The following is a 17,189-nucleotide window of genomic DNA, read 5'->3' as shown; positions in this document are numbered from 1 at the left end:
AGGCATGTCAATCAGACGCTCGTTTTCATTAGTATTTTCAACCGAAGAACATGATGTGAGTTCCTGCGATTGTTAAAGACAGTGGCTTGTAGCACTGCCTTATAAGGGATGCGATTTTCTTGCGATGCTTTGCGCTCGATGTTTGCCGCTCTTATAACCCACCTTCCACGGCTTGCTGTTGTAGTTAATAACGATAGCGGAATGTCGGTCAGATCAATGAGCAAAAGGAGTAGCATCGAAATAGGGATCGCTGCAAAATCGCGGTCTTGGTTTTAGACCCTTCGTAATCGATTGTTCATTTGATTTACTAGATATTTAAGTTTTGGTGATAATTTCCCAGGTAGTCTGATGTTTGCGGCTGGTTTTATTCCCGCCTGAATTTTACCATATAACAGTGTAACCACTTGAGATATAACTACGAGACATCTGTACAAGCAGGCACACAAAGATTTGTTGGCCAGTTGCCTACTCCTATAGGTCATGTACTACTTAGCAGCTGCTGCAGAAATGTTTAGAAGAATTTGTGAGCAATTTAATACCTGAGTGGACTGGCAGCTCAGTCTCTTTCAAACAACAATTAGTTAAAAGCTTCTGTGTTGCCCTGATGTTATTATGATCTGTTTTTGACTGCTCCACATTTCTTAGCTGTGTGCATACAGGCCAGGCTGTTCTTGCTTATATGAATATTTTTGAATAAGTGAAAAAGATTGGCTTTTGTTTTGTTTTTCAGGTGCCTTGTGAGCTCTCACCCAAGCACCACATTCCAGAGGTCTGCTGTGAGCAGACCTGGCAAATTGAAGTAACATCCAGATAGTCCAATAAACTGTCCGTAGTTTCAGACAAACCTTTGCAAAGTATAGTCAAAACTTTCTTTTAAAAGTGCAAGCACTGATCCAACCTGATCTTTCCATCCAAACATTACATTTTATATTAATCACAAAGACATAACTAGAACAGCAGCACTGCAGTGAGGAATGTACAGTGGTACTCCAAGTGTTATACTTAAATAATCTATGAAGTCTAATTAGTTTGTAATTTTAGAACAAATTGGCATACATTTCTGTGCCATAGCAGAGTTTCAATCCGTGCGCTGCATCATGTAGGGAACAGTAACCTTACAATGAAAACCAATGCAAAACTTTTTAACTCAGGAAAAATTTATAAATATAAGATGTGTACACGGAACTCTTCATCTATGCATGTCTACGTAAAATACAGGATTTAGTCACTGCGGCCACATAAAGGATGCATAAAGGTAGGACACACAAAGGAAACATAAAAGCAGTGGCCAAATTTCAACATGGAGGAAACATAAAGGACGGTAACATAAGGGATACATAAAGGGAGGACACACGAAGGAAACATAAAAGCAGTGGCCAAATTTCAACATGGAGGAAACATAAAGTACGGTAACATAAGGGATACATAAAGGGAGGACACACGAAGGAAACATAAAAGCAGTGGCCAAATTTCAACATGGAGGAAACATAAAGGACATTTCCTCATGTGAACTGCGGGAAACATACAGTAAACACAAAGGACATAACCATTTTCATAAGAGAACCCCGTCCTGAAACATCGTCTTCACTTCGGTTTGTATTGCCTCGCGGTCTTTCAGTGCTACACAATAAGGATTCTGCCGAATTGGTCTGACGTTGGCTTCGGTGACAATGCGGTGCTTAGTGAGCAGCGTCTGGCTGACTCGTGACGTTGATGAGAAGCAGCTCTTAAACTCATCGATGAGCTCAAGAAGGCTGTTGCGTTCGACGGGCGACAAGGTGGGACTGATGTCAACCACAGGGGCAGGCATAGCCACGGTGGACGTCGCGTGCTCCACTGAGAGGCAGTCTTGCACTGAGGTAAATTCGTCGAAGTAAGCAACAGCCAGGCCTTTAACAATGTGTCGACGTTCCCTAGTACAATTGGTCAGCAGGAATTTAGGACGTCCATCGTGTACTTTAATTACAGTCCTGGCTATGGAAACGCCTTGACTCAGTGCGAGTGCGTCGATGTGTTCGACGACGCCAGTCCCGGTTTTCAAGTTGTCGCAGATTACAGGTACGAGGGAACAGCTTCGCGGCGGAAGCGTGACGTCGTCGTCGGCGATACGTAAGCGGAGTCGCTGGTGTTCCGCGGGGTCGACGTCGTCTGAGCTCGTAGCAAATGTGACGACGAGGTCACGGACGATCACTGTACTTTACTCTCTTAAGAAATCCATCCCCAATATAAATTCCTTGCAACACTCAAAAAGAATGACGAGGGTGGCGACGTAGGTTGCACCGTCGATTACTATTCTGGCTGTGCATTTTCCAATAGGCATCATCAACTGGCCGCCGGCAGTTCTGATGTTGGGCCCAGTCTACGGCGTCTTTATTTTCTCAGCCTGTCGGCCAGATTTTAACTTATTATCGAAAAATGGGAACCAGTATCGGCGAGAAGGGCCACTTGGTGATCGGCGCTGACCGCGTCGGTTACAGGGGGTGTGGTTGGAGTCATCGGATCAGAGTCGTCGGTCCTCGCTCTTGCAAAGTTAGACGGTTTGCAACCTCACCCCCGCAGGTCGCTGCCTCTAGTTCCCCCGGTGCAGGCTAGGGGACCTGTCCCTAGAGGCGTCAGGAAAATCGCGATGGTTCAGTGGGGTGTAACGAGCCGGAGAAGGGGGGAACGCGATCAAGGCTTCGCTGAATGTTCCGGCCGAAAATTTGTAGTATTTTCGTCGAAGGTACGTGCAGCATCAAACACAGGGTAACTGCAGTTGGGAAACGTTAGATACCCATCTGCGCGGTAGTGGCACGCGTGGTAAAAATGACCTGCTTCGCAGCAATGAAAGCATAGCGGCCGGCGGTCAGCGGTGCGCCACAAATCGGTCTTCCGAATCGGGCAGCCGGCAGGGGATTCACCGTAAGACCAAGGCGCAGCGATCGACTGGTGGCGACGCGGCATAGCTGGCGGCGGCTGTGACAGTCGAAAATAGGGCGTCGGGCGTAGCGGTGATGGCTGCGTCATAGTGGTTGACGGTGTCTGCAGCATCGAAGTCGCGGGAGGTGGACGACAGACAGCGTCCACGTAGGTTAATCGTCGCGGCACCGCCTGCCGGTCCGGCGACGAAAACGCCTGTCGAACTTCATCCCGAACGATATCAGTGGCAGAAGCCACCGCTGGTGCCATGGGAGAAATCCCGAGCTGCTGGATCTCCTCTCGCACAATCTCTCGGATGACGTCACGCAGAGACGTGCCGCAGCTTTCAGATAGAATTGAAGCATTCACCGGTGAGTTCTTGCGATCATATTGGCGGTAGCGTTGCTGCAGCGCCCGTTCTATGGCGGTGGCCTCCTTGGTGAATTCGGCCACTGTCGTCGGTGGGTTCCTCACGAGTCCGGCAAACAGTTCCTCTTTCACTCTGCGCAAGAGATAGCGTAACTTCTTTTCTTCGGCCATCTCAGGGTCTGCTCTGCGGAAAAGGCGGGTCATACCTTCGACAAACATGGCGACGCTCTCGTTTGGTTTTTGAATACGGGATTTGAGCAGGTGCTGCGCATTGTCTCTTCTCTCGCTACTAGTGGATGTGTCTAGCAGCTGGGTGCGGAAGGCATCCCATGTGGGCAAACTTCTCTCCCTGTTCACAAACCACGTTCGTGCACTGTCTTGAAGCGCAAAATAGACATTAGCCAGCTTTTTCTAGGAGCCCCAGTCATTATAACTGGCGACACGCTGAAATTGCTCCAACCAATCTTGGGCACCTTCAAAAGCGTCACCATGGAAACTTTCTGGGATCTTAGGATTCTATAGCGTCACCTGCGATGGAGTTGCAGTACCCATGGCTGAAGTAGGTAGACGCGTTCCTGCAGGGTCCTGCAAAGGGTTGAACTCTGGCGTCAGGCCTAGCAGGTGGCAACGGTACCGGTGAACGGGAGTTTAGACGAACGCAGGTGATTCCGTGTTCGATGTATGGCTCCGCGAAGGGGGGCCGAGCATGAGGCAATCCTACCCCGCCCCTCCACCAGTGTCACAGCCTAGTAGGAGACGGGAAAGCCGGTGTCGAGGACGTGTAAAAACACTTTATCAGCGCAGTCAACGCGACGTCGTTGTTGTCTCTGTTTTTCTACTCGCGCGCTACTTGAGCGTCGTTTTCATCGCCTGGCACATACCCGCGGCGACCATAGAGGATGTGGCAATATTCCTATAATTCTGAAATTTAGTTCGCAAAGCTGCGTTGAAAGGCCGCAATTTCACCTTTTTCGGAAGAATATTCTTTCTTGTTATAGAGGGCAGCAATGCATTTGTAATTCATGGATTTCTGGGAGGCGAGAATCGATGCTTAAATGACACATGAGTCGTGCAGTCACTAACCCATACAAAAATGCTTCCTTACTTTCTTTAGAACTTTTATCAACATCCTATCAACTTTAGTAACATCCTGTTGACTTTTACTTTTTAGTAACGTTTGTCAAAAAAAGTTGGTTACTTCTTTTCTAACTTCAGTATGTAAAAAGAAAGTTACTAGAAAGTTAAGACACACTATTTTAACTTTTTAGAAACACGATTCAATAGGAAGGTAATAAAAATAATTATGTTCTTAAAGTACATAACCCAAGTTACAAAACATGCATGAATATTATTCAATAAGGTTATAATTATTCAGTGAACATGGCTGGTGCAAGACAGTGTTGTTTCATGGACAGGTGTAACTTTCCACGATTTGCAATCAACTTTCTAGTAACACTGGTTACTACACAGTTGTTAAAAATGATTTAGTGAAAAATGAACATATAACAGCATCTGAACTATAAATGAATATGCAAAGACTGGCTGCATTAAAAAAAATGTTTTTTTGCACAGTAACTGTTTTCCTAATTTTTAATCAACTTCCTAGTAACAGATGATAGTAGAATGTTCATAGAAAAAAACTGCTTCTAATACCGGACGCTAAGAGGAAGTGTGGTCTCACCAATTCAAGATGTGGGCACGTATTCTCGAAAACACGAAGACTAGTGCCATGGGAAGCCTGTATATGAGCGGTGATCATGAATTTGTGCTCAGTAGGTGTCAAAGAAACCCGTAGGCCATGCACCATCGCACTAGACGGCGCGCTGATCGGCTCGTGTTCGCCAACTAAAGCGCGAGACACACGGTCCGATTTGGTGTCCGATCCGGCGTCTGACGCGCCGAAACTGCAGCCCGAATCGAGGTGTTTTGCCGTGCCGAAGCGCCGGATCGGACGTCCGGCGTGCGACAGACCGCGCAGATTTTCATCGTTCGACGTGTCCGACAACTGCACCGTCGTCTGGCCGCAGCCATTGGCAGCGCGGCTGGCATGTGACGTTCTCTCACGTCCCCTCCACGGAGACGGTGCTGGCTTTCCGGTTTCTCGCAGTTATTCTTTTGCTTGCCTGCTGCAGTTTGTTTCTGACATGAAATAGTTACCAGTTCAGTAAAATTATCTCGGACGTGTGCCTGTTATGCAAACCAGCGCCTTGTACACTAGCACTAAGCTACTGGTGAGATCGGGAGCCGCGACGCGAGGGCATTTCGCGAGCAGACATCACACACCGACCGTCTGAGCGAGGCCGCTCGCTTCGCTTGCACGTTTGCCCTTCGCAACGACTGCGTCGAGTAAACCAATTGTATTTAATTACGGCCGACCTAAGTGTACAGTGTTCATTGTTTTGGCAAAAATAAGCACTCTTCGACGAGCTCGGACTGGATCGCAAGCGCCGTCGTCTGCAGCGTCTACCTAGCTATGCCTACCGGCCCTATCGCTGGCTTTAGCGGAGCCGTCAGTGGACAACGCGCCGTCGTGAAGTGTTCTGTCACTCACAGGGGCATAATTTTATCGACAGCCTTCGCGTAAAGCGAAGCAGTGTTGTGCAGAGTTGTTTATATTGCGTTTCTCGACGTGGATATGAACTCAAGCTGGGGAATTGGATGTGGGCGGAGCTTACGCGCCGCTCATGCCGTTGCATGCAGCGCCGCACGTCGGATCGGACACCGAATCGTACCGCGTGCGTCTGTATAGCTCGCTCATGGTTCGGTTGAAGTCCCCGTATACACTTTATAAATAAGGAAGCCTACCTAGGCACTGTAAACCCAATGATTGGGGCCTAAATGCCTCTCCGCCTCCTACTACGGCTTCCTTTGAGTGACAGTCTGATCTCGAAGGCCGTGCTTTTGCAACCTGCATGCACCTGAAGCAATTGCGAATCTTGAAGGCAACATCCGCTTAGTTTTTATTATATATACATTTCCTTAAACTTCGTATCACAAAGTGTACAAAGTACACACTTCTGGACCAAATAAATTTATTAAAAGACTCTATGAAATGTTATTAGGAAAAAACACGCAATTTTTTCATTTAAGATACATTTTTCTAAAAAACCGCAGAGTGGCGCTACTGTAGTATTTGTTTGGTCGACACACCACGTTGGTTGTCGTGAGTGCTCCCTGCAGTAAGGTGGTATTTGAGTTAAATTTTAGACGTGCCTAGACAAAACGTGCTCCTTATTGTGTGCAGTGACCATCCCAAACCCTCCGGACTCGTGTAATGCCATTAGTTCGCCGTGTGTTTCGAGCGATCCACCAGTGTCGTCAGTGAGTGCCCTAGCACAGAGAGAGAGAGAGAGAGAGAAACATTTATTGAAGCATAAAATGGAATTCTCGCGGATCGAGGTCATCTCTTCGTCACGCTGTCTTCTCGTCGAAGGGAAGCCTCTGCAGCACGGGTGGTCCCTCAGTCCAGGGCTCCACTGAGTTTGTCCGCGTCCCTAGCGTGCCCCACCATCCTTCTTTGGACGGCGAGCTCGCAGCTGACGAGCCGGCTCTCCCAATGATCCGCACTCGGGGGTTTATGATCGCGGAATGCGTCGTTTCGTTCACACTCCCAAGTTATGTGATAGAGTGTGGGCGTAGTCCCGCACCAGGGGCAGGTGTCCCTATACTGCGTTGGGAACATCTTGTTTAATATGAAAAGGTTGGGGAAGGTGTTTGTCTGGAGCCTACGCCAGCCCGTTGCTTCCTCCTTCGTCAGCGCTTTATGGGGCGGTGGGTACTTGAATCTAGTCCCCCTGTAGTGTTGCAGTAATTCCGAATAACTGTCACTGAGGATCCCGGCGTAACTAGCGCGGTACTCCTGCTGCTGCCCAGCTCGGAATCTATTAGCTCGAGCTAGACCGTCCGCCGCCTCGTTACCCCTTATGCCCTCGTGCCCAGGTATCCAGATCAGATTGTGTTTGATTTCCGCCTCCTCCGAGGGGTTACTCCCTCTGAGGATCCTAAGGGCAGTTTTGCATATTCTGCCCCTCATATAGTTGCGACAGGTCTCTTTCGAGTCTGTGAGAATATTTAGAGATTTATTCCCCCTATAGCCTTGCATTGCCGCCAGCGCCACGGCGATTTCCTCGGCTTCAGCTACGCTCCATATCTCGGCCGAGACGCACGAGACAAGCTTTTCCTCCTTGTTCATTACTACCGCGATGGCCTTTGCCTCGCTTCCTATTACAGTTATGCTCGCGTCCGTGAAGAGAGTGTTCTCTTCTCTAGCCACTGTCTTTTCTATGTATTCGGCCCTAGCTTTCCTTCTGCCTTCGTGGAGCCTGGGATCCATGTTCTTCGGTATAGGCTTTACGTTAAAGGTTTTCCTAATTCCCGCCGGTACGTCCTCGTACCGGTCGACGTCTCCAATTTCGAAGCCCAGCCTACCGATCAGGTTTCGCCCCGTGTAGGTCCCCGTTAGTCTTTTCATTTGCGCCTTCCGCTGTGCTTCCGCCATTTCGACGAAGGTGTTGCTCACCCCTAGTTGCATCAGCTTTTCGTTGGAGGTGTTTCTCGGCAGATGCAGCGCCGTCTTGTAGGCTTTCCTCAGGACGACTTCGATCTCTTCGTTGGTCGTTTTAGTCCTCACTTGGTAGGGTAGCGAGTACATGACTCTGCTGACGATCAGGCTGTTGACGAGCTTGAGAGTGTCGTCTTCTCTCATGCCGTGCCTCTTCTGGGAGACCCTGTTTATCATTCTACTCACGTTCTTAGTCGACTTCTTGAGGAGGCCGATGGTGTGGTTGCACTTTCTGCTGCCTTGCAGCCACATGCCGAGGACGCGTATCATGTTGCGTTCGGGTATAAGTTGTCCTTCGAGGCTGACCTCCAGTTTCGCCTTGGTGGGATGTCTGCCGACTCTTAGCAGTTCGGACTTTTCGGTGGAGCACCTGAGGTCCCTCTCCTTCATGTAGTCTTCAACGCACTTGGCCGCATCTTGCAGCGCCGCTCGCTTTTCTTCCAAGGTTCCGCAGGTGGTCCAGACCGTGATGTCGTCCGCATACATCGCGTGCCGGATTCCCTGGATCTTTGCGAGTCTCTTCGCTAGGCCCAGCATCGCCACGTTAAACAGTACGGGCGAGATTACCGAGCCTTGGGGCGTACCTCTGCTAGGCGTTGCAAAGATACCGCTCCTCAGCTCGCCCAGGCCGACCGTCGCCGTTCTGCCCGAGAGGAAGTTCCTAACGTAGTCGTGGGTCTTCCTGCCGCAGTTTGTATTGTTGAGGCCTTCCATGATGGCCTCGTGGCTGACGTTGTCAAAGGCCCCTTTGACGTCGAGGCAGCTCCCGTCCGAGCTGCCTTTGTTCTGCCGAGCTGCCTGCCCGCGCTCTCGTGGAAAGTCTGGTACTGGGGCTTCGAATTGTAGTGTTTGGAAGACTGTTGAAGGTTGTGCTTTTGTGGAGCTGGAGTTCATCGGCAGTTCTACAGTGCTTGCGCCAGAGAAACGTCGGTGCTTCTGTACCTGTTAGACGAAGGAGCGTTTGCCAAGTCTTGAAAGGTAAGCAAGTTTGGCGCTTGCGCGCATTCTTGAAGCTTATGATTTACGTAATGAGCGTTGTGTAACTAGCTAGAGCAAAGCGCTTTCCTATCGTATGTTAGCCATGTTGCTGTGCACATTTAGCAAGCAATTTCACGAAAGCTTCCTCTGATGTTACAGCGTACTTGCATTCTGCTACCGGCCTTCATTGCTATGCCTGAATGGGCACACAATTATGAAAACACATTGAAAGTTTGTGTTCGTTCGGCAGTGCGTAATAATTTGAAGACTGCGATTTTGTAGCGATACTTACCCCTCGATTCTATATCACTCTTCTCGCCCACCGCTAACGGCCGGCAGCTGCAGTACGTAGCACGGGCCGGAGCGTCGGTCAGCCTACTAACGAATAGCGCAAAGGAATACCATCGCTACAAAATCGCGGTCTTTAAATTATTACGCAAATTTTGTGCACAATGAGATGTTATAAACACACCTTGCATGTACATGAAAAAAAGGTTTACAACAGAGATGACATATATGCATGGGCACATATATGTGTCAATAAAATACTCGAGCCTCTTTCTGCCTACAGAAAAAGAAGTTATGTCTTCTCGAGGGCATGGCTGCTTGTAATAATGAACCTCTAAGGAAAGGTTTTCTCTAATCCCTATTTTTGATATCTAAATGCTTATGTGGCATGTACAAACTGCTTGCATCAATTTCTCATTGGGATGAGCTGTCTGAAATTTAATTTTCAGTAATAATTGCAATAATTAACTCCTTTCACCTGTCTTCTAATGACTAAAGTTCTATGTTTCTACCTTGACAAACCTTTTGTGAAATTAGTTTGATGAGGCCCAATATACAGGGCTTTCTAAATTGAAGGTATCAGTACCTATTAAAGACTATGCTAACTATGAAAATGCTGCTTGTGTATACTGTTTATTCACTCTGTCAGACAAAATCGTTACACCCAAGTGCAGTCAGTAAATTTAATAGTGCATGTCTGCAAGGGGAAGTCAGAATTGTATTTGAAGACAATTGCATCTTCTTTGATAGTGTTGAGCACTTGTGCGCCACTAATCGAGCACAGCTTGGCCCAATACTCGATGAGGCTTGAAGCTTTCAATGTCTGCTAATCACTAAAACAGCACCAGATCTCACTCTGTGTCAAGGGGTGGCACACATTTGCTTAGTTCTAGGCAGATGCATGTCTTTCTTTCGCATTGAAGTTCCCAATACTTTCTAGTCTTACGTAAAAGTACACAGCTCAGTACAATGCATGTATGGTATACGTAAGGCTGCTTTGTTCTTTAAACCGAATCAACAAGAAGCAGCGACTTCCGTTTTTGCAAACCTTACCCTACTTCCTAACCATTCCTTGATCAAATGCGTATAAAATGAATCTTTGGTTGTATTCTTTCACAGGTAGACATCGGTGACGGTGTATACGTTGAAAAGGGCCTGCTGAAGAGGCTGTGCCTGGATGCTAACAACTCAGGCTTTCACTTCGCGGAGGGCCTCCTTAAAGCTCCTTTTTCAATAGAAGACGTTGAAGGGAGGTCCTTCTTTGGGCGGCTGTCAAATGCCTTCCACAGAAGGATCCGTTGGATTCCAAGAAGGTCAACACCATAGTAGGTATGTGTGTCACAAAGAAGCATCTTAATATTCTTTGTGCAGTTTTCAACAAAACTCCTTTCATGGCAATTTCAGTGCTATCTTAGGGTATACTCCTTTCTTTCCTGCTAAAATAGCTATTAACCTGATTATACTAGCATATTATAATGCAAGCTTTGCCACCATAACTAGAAAATTGTCATTACTGTTGGCATATGTATTTTTGTGATAGAGGCCCTGGTCATATGAATGCACTGATAATATAATATCCTGTCTTGTGGAAAGTTAACGTGTTTAGTAACAAGCTCACTTTGACAATGTCTGCCTTCACAACAAAGGCATTTTCTAATCTTGCTGTAGAACGTCCGTAATGCCTGCTCAACTGCTTACATGTTGCTTGTATCATTTCGTGGTTCTTAAGTGCAACATAAAAATCAACTCTTCTATGTACCTGTGCCCAAGCAAAGCTGCAGCATAGTTATGACTGACACCTTGCCTTTCCTAAGATAATTCACACATGAAACTTCCATGTACTAGTCACAATACGAATATCGAAGTTGATTTACAGCTTTTGTTTGTAGATGACAATTGGTACGATAGAGTTTATGTGTCGTGCATCTGTTGGTGTTACGCACATCCATCACGCTCCCAGCTTTAATGCACGAATTCAGTCATTTCATGCATTTTTAGGACTTTGCACAAAACAGGTGGCGATGTTTATAGCTCACAGGATTGAAAGCTTGTCTCTTGTGCACTTCCTTTTTAAGAAACAGATGCATGGTGTGTTGCAATGTCACTGTAGCAAAACTAATATATTGCCTTTTTTCTTCTCGTTTCTAGACTACACAACGCAACATTTCAGCCTACTTCCAGGGCAGCTGGAGAACTCGCCCTCCTTACTAGCCCGGGGATATTAAATGGATGTGTTCAAGCACAAATGGAAACCCGTCTTCTTCTGTTGCATGCCACACCTAGCCACTTGGCAATCACTATTCGCCAAAGACAGATAGTTGACAGGATGTTACTAGCAAGTCGTTAGGATATATAAAGGTGGTTAATAAATAGTCATTGCACAGTTTTTAGGAAGCAAATAAAAATTTTATTCAGAGATAATCAAAGCTTACTTTTGCAATATGTAATTGCAAAAGTAATTACCTCTGAATAAAATTTTTATGTACTTTCTAAAAACTGTGAAGCGACTATTTATTAACCACCTTTATACATCCTAACGACTTCCTAGTAACATCCTGTCAACTATCTGTGGCGAATAGTCGACAGGATGTTACTAGCAAGTTGTTAGGATGTATAAAGGTGGTCAATAAATAGTCGCTTCACAGTTGACACTTTCTAACGACATAAGATAATAAGCAGTCGGTAAGAATTCTATCGACATTTTATATCTATACTTTCGATTCAATATCGGTGGCAAATAGTCGGTAGGAGGTTACTAGGAAGTTGTTACGGTGTCTAAAGACGTTTTATAGAATGTCGATAGGTTCTAGTAACATTTGTCTAAGGACGGTTTATAAAATGTTACTAAATTTTTTTGTAAGGGAATGTAATTTATTGTTGATGAAAATATCGAATACGCCCTGTCAGGACAGTTTTCCCGAAGAACGCTGTTCCAACAAGTGCCTTGTACCTTTTGTATAAGTAATGTTTCATTGAAATAACTTTTTAGAATATTGGTGACACTGCGTAAGTTTTGCGACACCCAGAAAGAAGAACCGAGGATGGTGATCAGTAATGAAATAATTTATTACTGCAGTGGTATAATCGCAAGATGACGAGGAAAATATATGATCTATCAATGTGCAAACCTAGACGTGTCGCACCTGGTTGCAAGATCGATCAAGGAAGAGAAACCGTAGCTAAATAAGCAGTTGGTGTAATCTGAGCATGACTTAAAGTTGGGAATAAGTATGTTTCCGTCAATTGGTTTTTATAACGGTGGTGTATCTGCGTACGACATCCTTCAGTACACTACATCTGCAGGCTTGGAGTGGCGCCTGACACCGGCGAAAGATGCGGTGAGCGTGTGGGGCTATACTAATCCAGGTACAAACAAATTAGGAAGGCCCACTAAGCTTGAACAAAGACGCTTCCTCACCAGAGCAGGAATTTTCCTCCCTGGTGCAGTATTCGGCCACAACCTCTCCAATGAAATGATCTCAATGAACCAGTGGTCCTCAGTTCCCAGCGGCTGCGGAGCACTTGACCAAGGCAGCAGTGAGACTCACAACGCAGCAGAGGGGGCTAAGAATACCTGGGTCGGGACAGGCCACCGATGGAGACTGATCCTTGCAATATTTAACACCCGAACCCTCTCGAGTGAGGCAAGCTTAGAAGGACTCTTCGAAGAACTATCAGACATTGTTTGGGATATTATCGGCCTTAGTGAGAATAGAACTGGTGAGGCTTACACATTGCTGAATAGTGACCATGTCCTCTGCTATAGAGGTATCTCGGCTAAGAAGCAATATGGGGTAGGATTCCTAATCCATAAAGACATAGCGGGCAACATTGACGAATTCTACAGCATCAACGAGAGGGTAGCAGTAGTCGTAATCAAACACAATAATAGGTATAGATTAAAGGTAGCACAAACCTGCGCTACAACCTCCAGTCACGACAATGAGGAAGCAGATTAGTTTTATGACGATGTTAAATTAGTGATGAGAAAAGTGCGAATCCGGTATGCAGTAGTAATGGGGGACTTAAATGAAAAAGTAGGGAAAAAGCAGGCGGTGGAATAGGCAATTGGCAACTACGGTGTCGATTCTAGAAACGCTTGAGGAGAGACGCTGGTAGAATTCGCAGAAAGGAATAAACTAAGAATAATGAACACTTTCTTCAGGAAACGTAGCCACAGAAAATGGATCTGGAAAAGCCTTAATGGTGTAACAAGAAATGAAATTGACCTCATACTTTCTGCTGATTCTAGCATAGTGCCGGATGTAGAAGTGATAGGTAGGGTAAAGTGCAGTTATCATAGGTTAGTGAGGGCTAGGATACACCTCAATTTGAAGAGAAAAAGAGTTAAATTAGTCAAGAAAAGACAGGTCAACTTAGAGGCAGTAAGGATAAAAGCAGACGAATTTTGGCTTGTGCTTGCAAACAAATATGCAGCCTTAGAACAGATAGATGATGATCATGACATAGAGGTAGCAAATGAAACCGTAACGAGGCTGGCTTCAGAGGCAGCAATCGAAGCGGGAGGCAAGGCACCAAGGCAACCAGTAGCTAAGTTCTCCCAAGTAACAAAGGACCTAATAAAGTAAGGACAAAGAATGAAAGTGTCCAACTCAAGAGATAAGACAGAATTTGCGGAACTGTCAAAACTGATCAACAAACCGAAAATAAGTGATATTGAAATTATAATGTGTGAAAGAGTGAAGAAGCCGTAAAAAAACGGACGCTGCCATAAATAAGTGTCAAGGAAACTTGGCATAGGACAAACCAAGGTGTATGCACTGAAAAATAAGCAGGGTAACATCATAAGCAATCTCAAAGATATAATAAAAGCAGCGGAAGAGTTCTGACCTTTACAGTACTCAGAGGACTCAGGAACACTCTATTCGAAAGAGTAATGAACAGTATACAGCAACTCCTCCTATAACTAGAGGTGAGGTCAGAAAGGTCTTGCAAGGCATGAAACGGGGAAAAGCGGCAGGAGAGGATGGAATACCATCAATTTAATGAAAGACGGAGGAGACATAATGCTAGAAAAACTGGCGGCTCTCTATACGAAGTGCCTATCGACTGCTAGGGTCCCAGAAAACTGGAAGAATGCAAACATAGAAATCCACAAAAAGGGTGACGTTAAAGAACTAACAAATAGGCCCATTAGCTTACTCCCAGTATTATATAAAACATTTGCCAAAATAATCTCCAATAGAATAAGGGCAACACTGGACTTAAGTCAACCAAGGGAGCACGCTGGCTTCAGGAAAGGTCACTCTACAATGAATCACCAATGGATCATACAATGGAGGTCATTAACCAGGTTATCGGGAAATCCGCAGAGTACAATAAGTCACTCTATATGGCTTTCATAGATTACGAAAAAGCATTTGATTCTGTAGAGATACCAGTAGTCATAAAGGCATTGCGTAATCAAGGAGTACAGACCGCTTACGTAAATAGACTGGCAAATATTTACAGAGATTACACAGCCACCTTAATTCTGCACAAAAAAGTGGGAAGATTCCTATAAAGAAAAAGGTCAGGCAAGGAAACTCAATCTCTCCAATGCTATTCACTTCGTGCTTAGAAGAAGTATACTGGGATAGCTTAGGAGTAAAGATCGACGGTGAATATCTGAAGAACGTTCGGTTTGCGATGTCATTGTTCTGTTCAGTAGCGATGCAGACGAGTTACTACAAATGATTGAGGACCTTAACAGGGAGAGTGTAAGAGTTGGGCTGAAGATCATATGCAGGAGACAAAGATAATGATAAATAGCCTGGCAAAAAACCAGAGTTAAATATCGCAAGTCAGCCTCTAAAGTCTGTGGAGGAGTGCGTTTACCTACGTCAACTAAACACAGGGAAACCTGACCATGAGAAGGAAATTCACAGAAGAAAATAAATGGTTTGGATCGCTAATGTCTCCTAACGGTAAGCTCCTGACTCGGTGCTTACCGTTATTATTGAAGAGGAAAGTGTACAATCAGTGCATTTTATCGCTGTTGACATACGGCGCAGATACTTGGAGAGATAGAGAGAGAGAAAGCAAGGACACGAAAGGCAGGGAGGTCAACCAGAAGAGTATCCGGTTTGCTACCCTACACTGGGGGTGGGGGAAAGGGGAATAGAAAGAAGAAGGAAAGGAGAGAGTAAGCACAGAGTACGTGTGGGAGGGACACTATGCACAGGGACACTATAAACGGTCTCTTAAACCGGTGTACCTCAAGTATTGCAGTAATGCACGACTCGCTTTTCGTGCCAGTGACGGGTGTGGCCACGGTCCGAGTATCTTTGACTTGGTGAAAGGTCGCAAGTTTCCTGCAGAGAGAGGCGTTGTTCATCGTAGCGGGGGCAGGTACACAATAGGTGCTCGATGGTCTGCTCGCACCCACAGGAGTTGCACATCGGGCTCTCGGCCATTCCTAAACGAAAGGAATATGAGTTTGTGAATGCTACTTCCAGTCACAAGCGGTATAGCAAGGTAGCTTCACCGCGGGAAAGGCTAGATGGCACTTGTAGCCGTAGCGTGGGGTCCAGTTTATATAATCGGCAGTTGAAGGCACCTGAACTCCAGAGATCTTGCGACGCAGATACTTGGAGGCTGACAAAGAAGCTTGAGAGCAAGCTAAGGACCTCGCAAAGAGCGATGGAACGAAGAATGCTAAGCATAATTTTAAGACACAGAAAGAGAGTGGTTTGGATCATAGAGCAAACGGGTATAGACGGTATTCTAACAGACATTAAGAGAAAGAAATGGCACTGGGCAGGTCATGTAATGCGCAGACTAGATAACTGTTACACCATTAGGGTGACAGAATGGGTACCAAGAGAAGTGAAGTGCAGAAGAGGACGGCAGATGACTAGATGGTGCGAAGAAATTAGGAAATTTGCGGGTGCTAGTTGGAATCAGTTGGTGCTGGACCGGGGTGATTGGAGATTGCAGGGAGAGGCTTTCGTCCTGCAGTGGACCTGAATAGCCTGATGATAATGATGATAATGTCACCACAAATAACGATTATCTTGTTTTCATTGATTAAGACGCTGAATATTTCTTCGAACTGTGAACAAAAGTCCGAATACGACGATAATGGGTAGCGATAAACGGATACCAGGATTGTATTCCAGTTATTGAGTGACAGGGCATTCCGGTCGAACTCCAGCCAGACAGACTTGCCCAGCATATTGCGGAACGAAAGATTATGACGACAAGTGGAAACAATCGACAATGTATTGCCTCTATCGGTCTATAAAGTGTGTTCAGTTGTCATATCGATAACACCCTCACGTTTAAGGGGAAAGATAGAATCGTCTGGTGGACCAATGAAGTACAGCTTGCGTTCCGGCTTTTTCTGGCAACTATAAATAACAGGTGCGACACACGACACGAGAACTGCTTTAATTTGTTAAAGCTATCACTCTCACCTTTCCTTGCCAGATATTTGGGCTTTTCTAAAACTGTCACAATTATTACACAGTTTTCAACAACAATTATGCTTTTAGCACATCTAGTTCGAGCTCCGTTGAGCTATAAATTTTTGTAAAGCTTTAATAGTAAGGTGTTGCCCATTAGACAACCCTGAGTAGAAATCTGAGGGTGTACGTCATAATTACTCATATCTGTGTTCGTTCATATGGAAGCACGGCACATATCTAAGGGAACGTACTTGTGTAACGCATAGTGTCGTATTTGTTTCAATATACCATAGTTCAAATAGCTTCGTTGGGATGTTCTGGAACGAGTGCAATAAAAATTGTATCTCATTTTATAGTTGTGTACCAGCATTTTTCCGTGTATTAAGCCTCTCTATTCTGTGCGAAGGATGGTGCTTTGCCTTACAGCTCTGCTTACGCATTTTCATGCATGCTCTTGTGTTTATATACTGCTGGAACAACGTCGTTAATCGTTCCTTACATTCTTTCTCCAGGGGCCAGCCGGACCAAGAGGGGAGCGAGGCAGAGACGGGCCCCCGGGGCCACCGGTGAGCCGTCTCTAATTTCTGATTTACTTAGGAAAACACGGGATCCCTTATTTGTTTGCTTAATGACCACACCTAGGAATAAGTTCGCAAATTTCTATAGTTAGCGAAACTCGGAAAAAC

At 45.7% G+C, this 17,189-nt stretch overlaps 1 protein-coding gene and 1 long non-coding RNA gene across 2 annotated transcripts in view; both read left to right on the top strand.

Moving 5' to 3' along the window:
* Nucleotides 1-17,189, top strand: part of LOC139059024 (collagen alpha-1(II) chain-like) — a 1,291,347-nt gene that overhangs the window by 588,566 nt on the left and 685,592 nt on the right. The window contains exon 15 of the mRNA XM_070536814.1: nt 17,016-17,069. Within this exon, the coding sequence (XP_070392915.1) occupies nt 17,016-17,069 (54 nt within the window). The remainder of the gene's footprint in view (nt 1-17,015; nt 17,070-17,189) is intronic.
* Nucleotides 8,656-11,465, top strand: LOC139059580 (uncharacterized). Its single transcript, XR_011514211.1, has 3 exons — nt 8,656-8,806; nt 10,214-10,423; nt 11,243-11,465. It is a non-coding gene; the product is annotated as an uncharacterized lncRNA (long non-coding RNA).

The sequence above is a fragment of the Dermacentor albipictus genome, chromosome 4, assembly GCF_038994185.2.
Source record: "Dermacentor albipictus isolate Rhodes 1998 colony chromosome 4, USDA_Dalb.pri_finalv2, whole genome shotgun sequence".
NCBI lineage: Eukaryota > Metazoa > Arthropoda > Arachnida > Ixodida > Ixodidae > Dermacentor > Dermacentor albipictus.
This window is presented reverse-complemented; position numbering and strand designations above follow the sequence as displayed.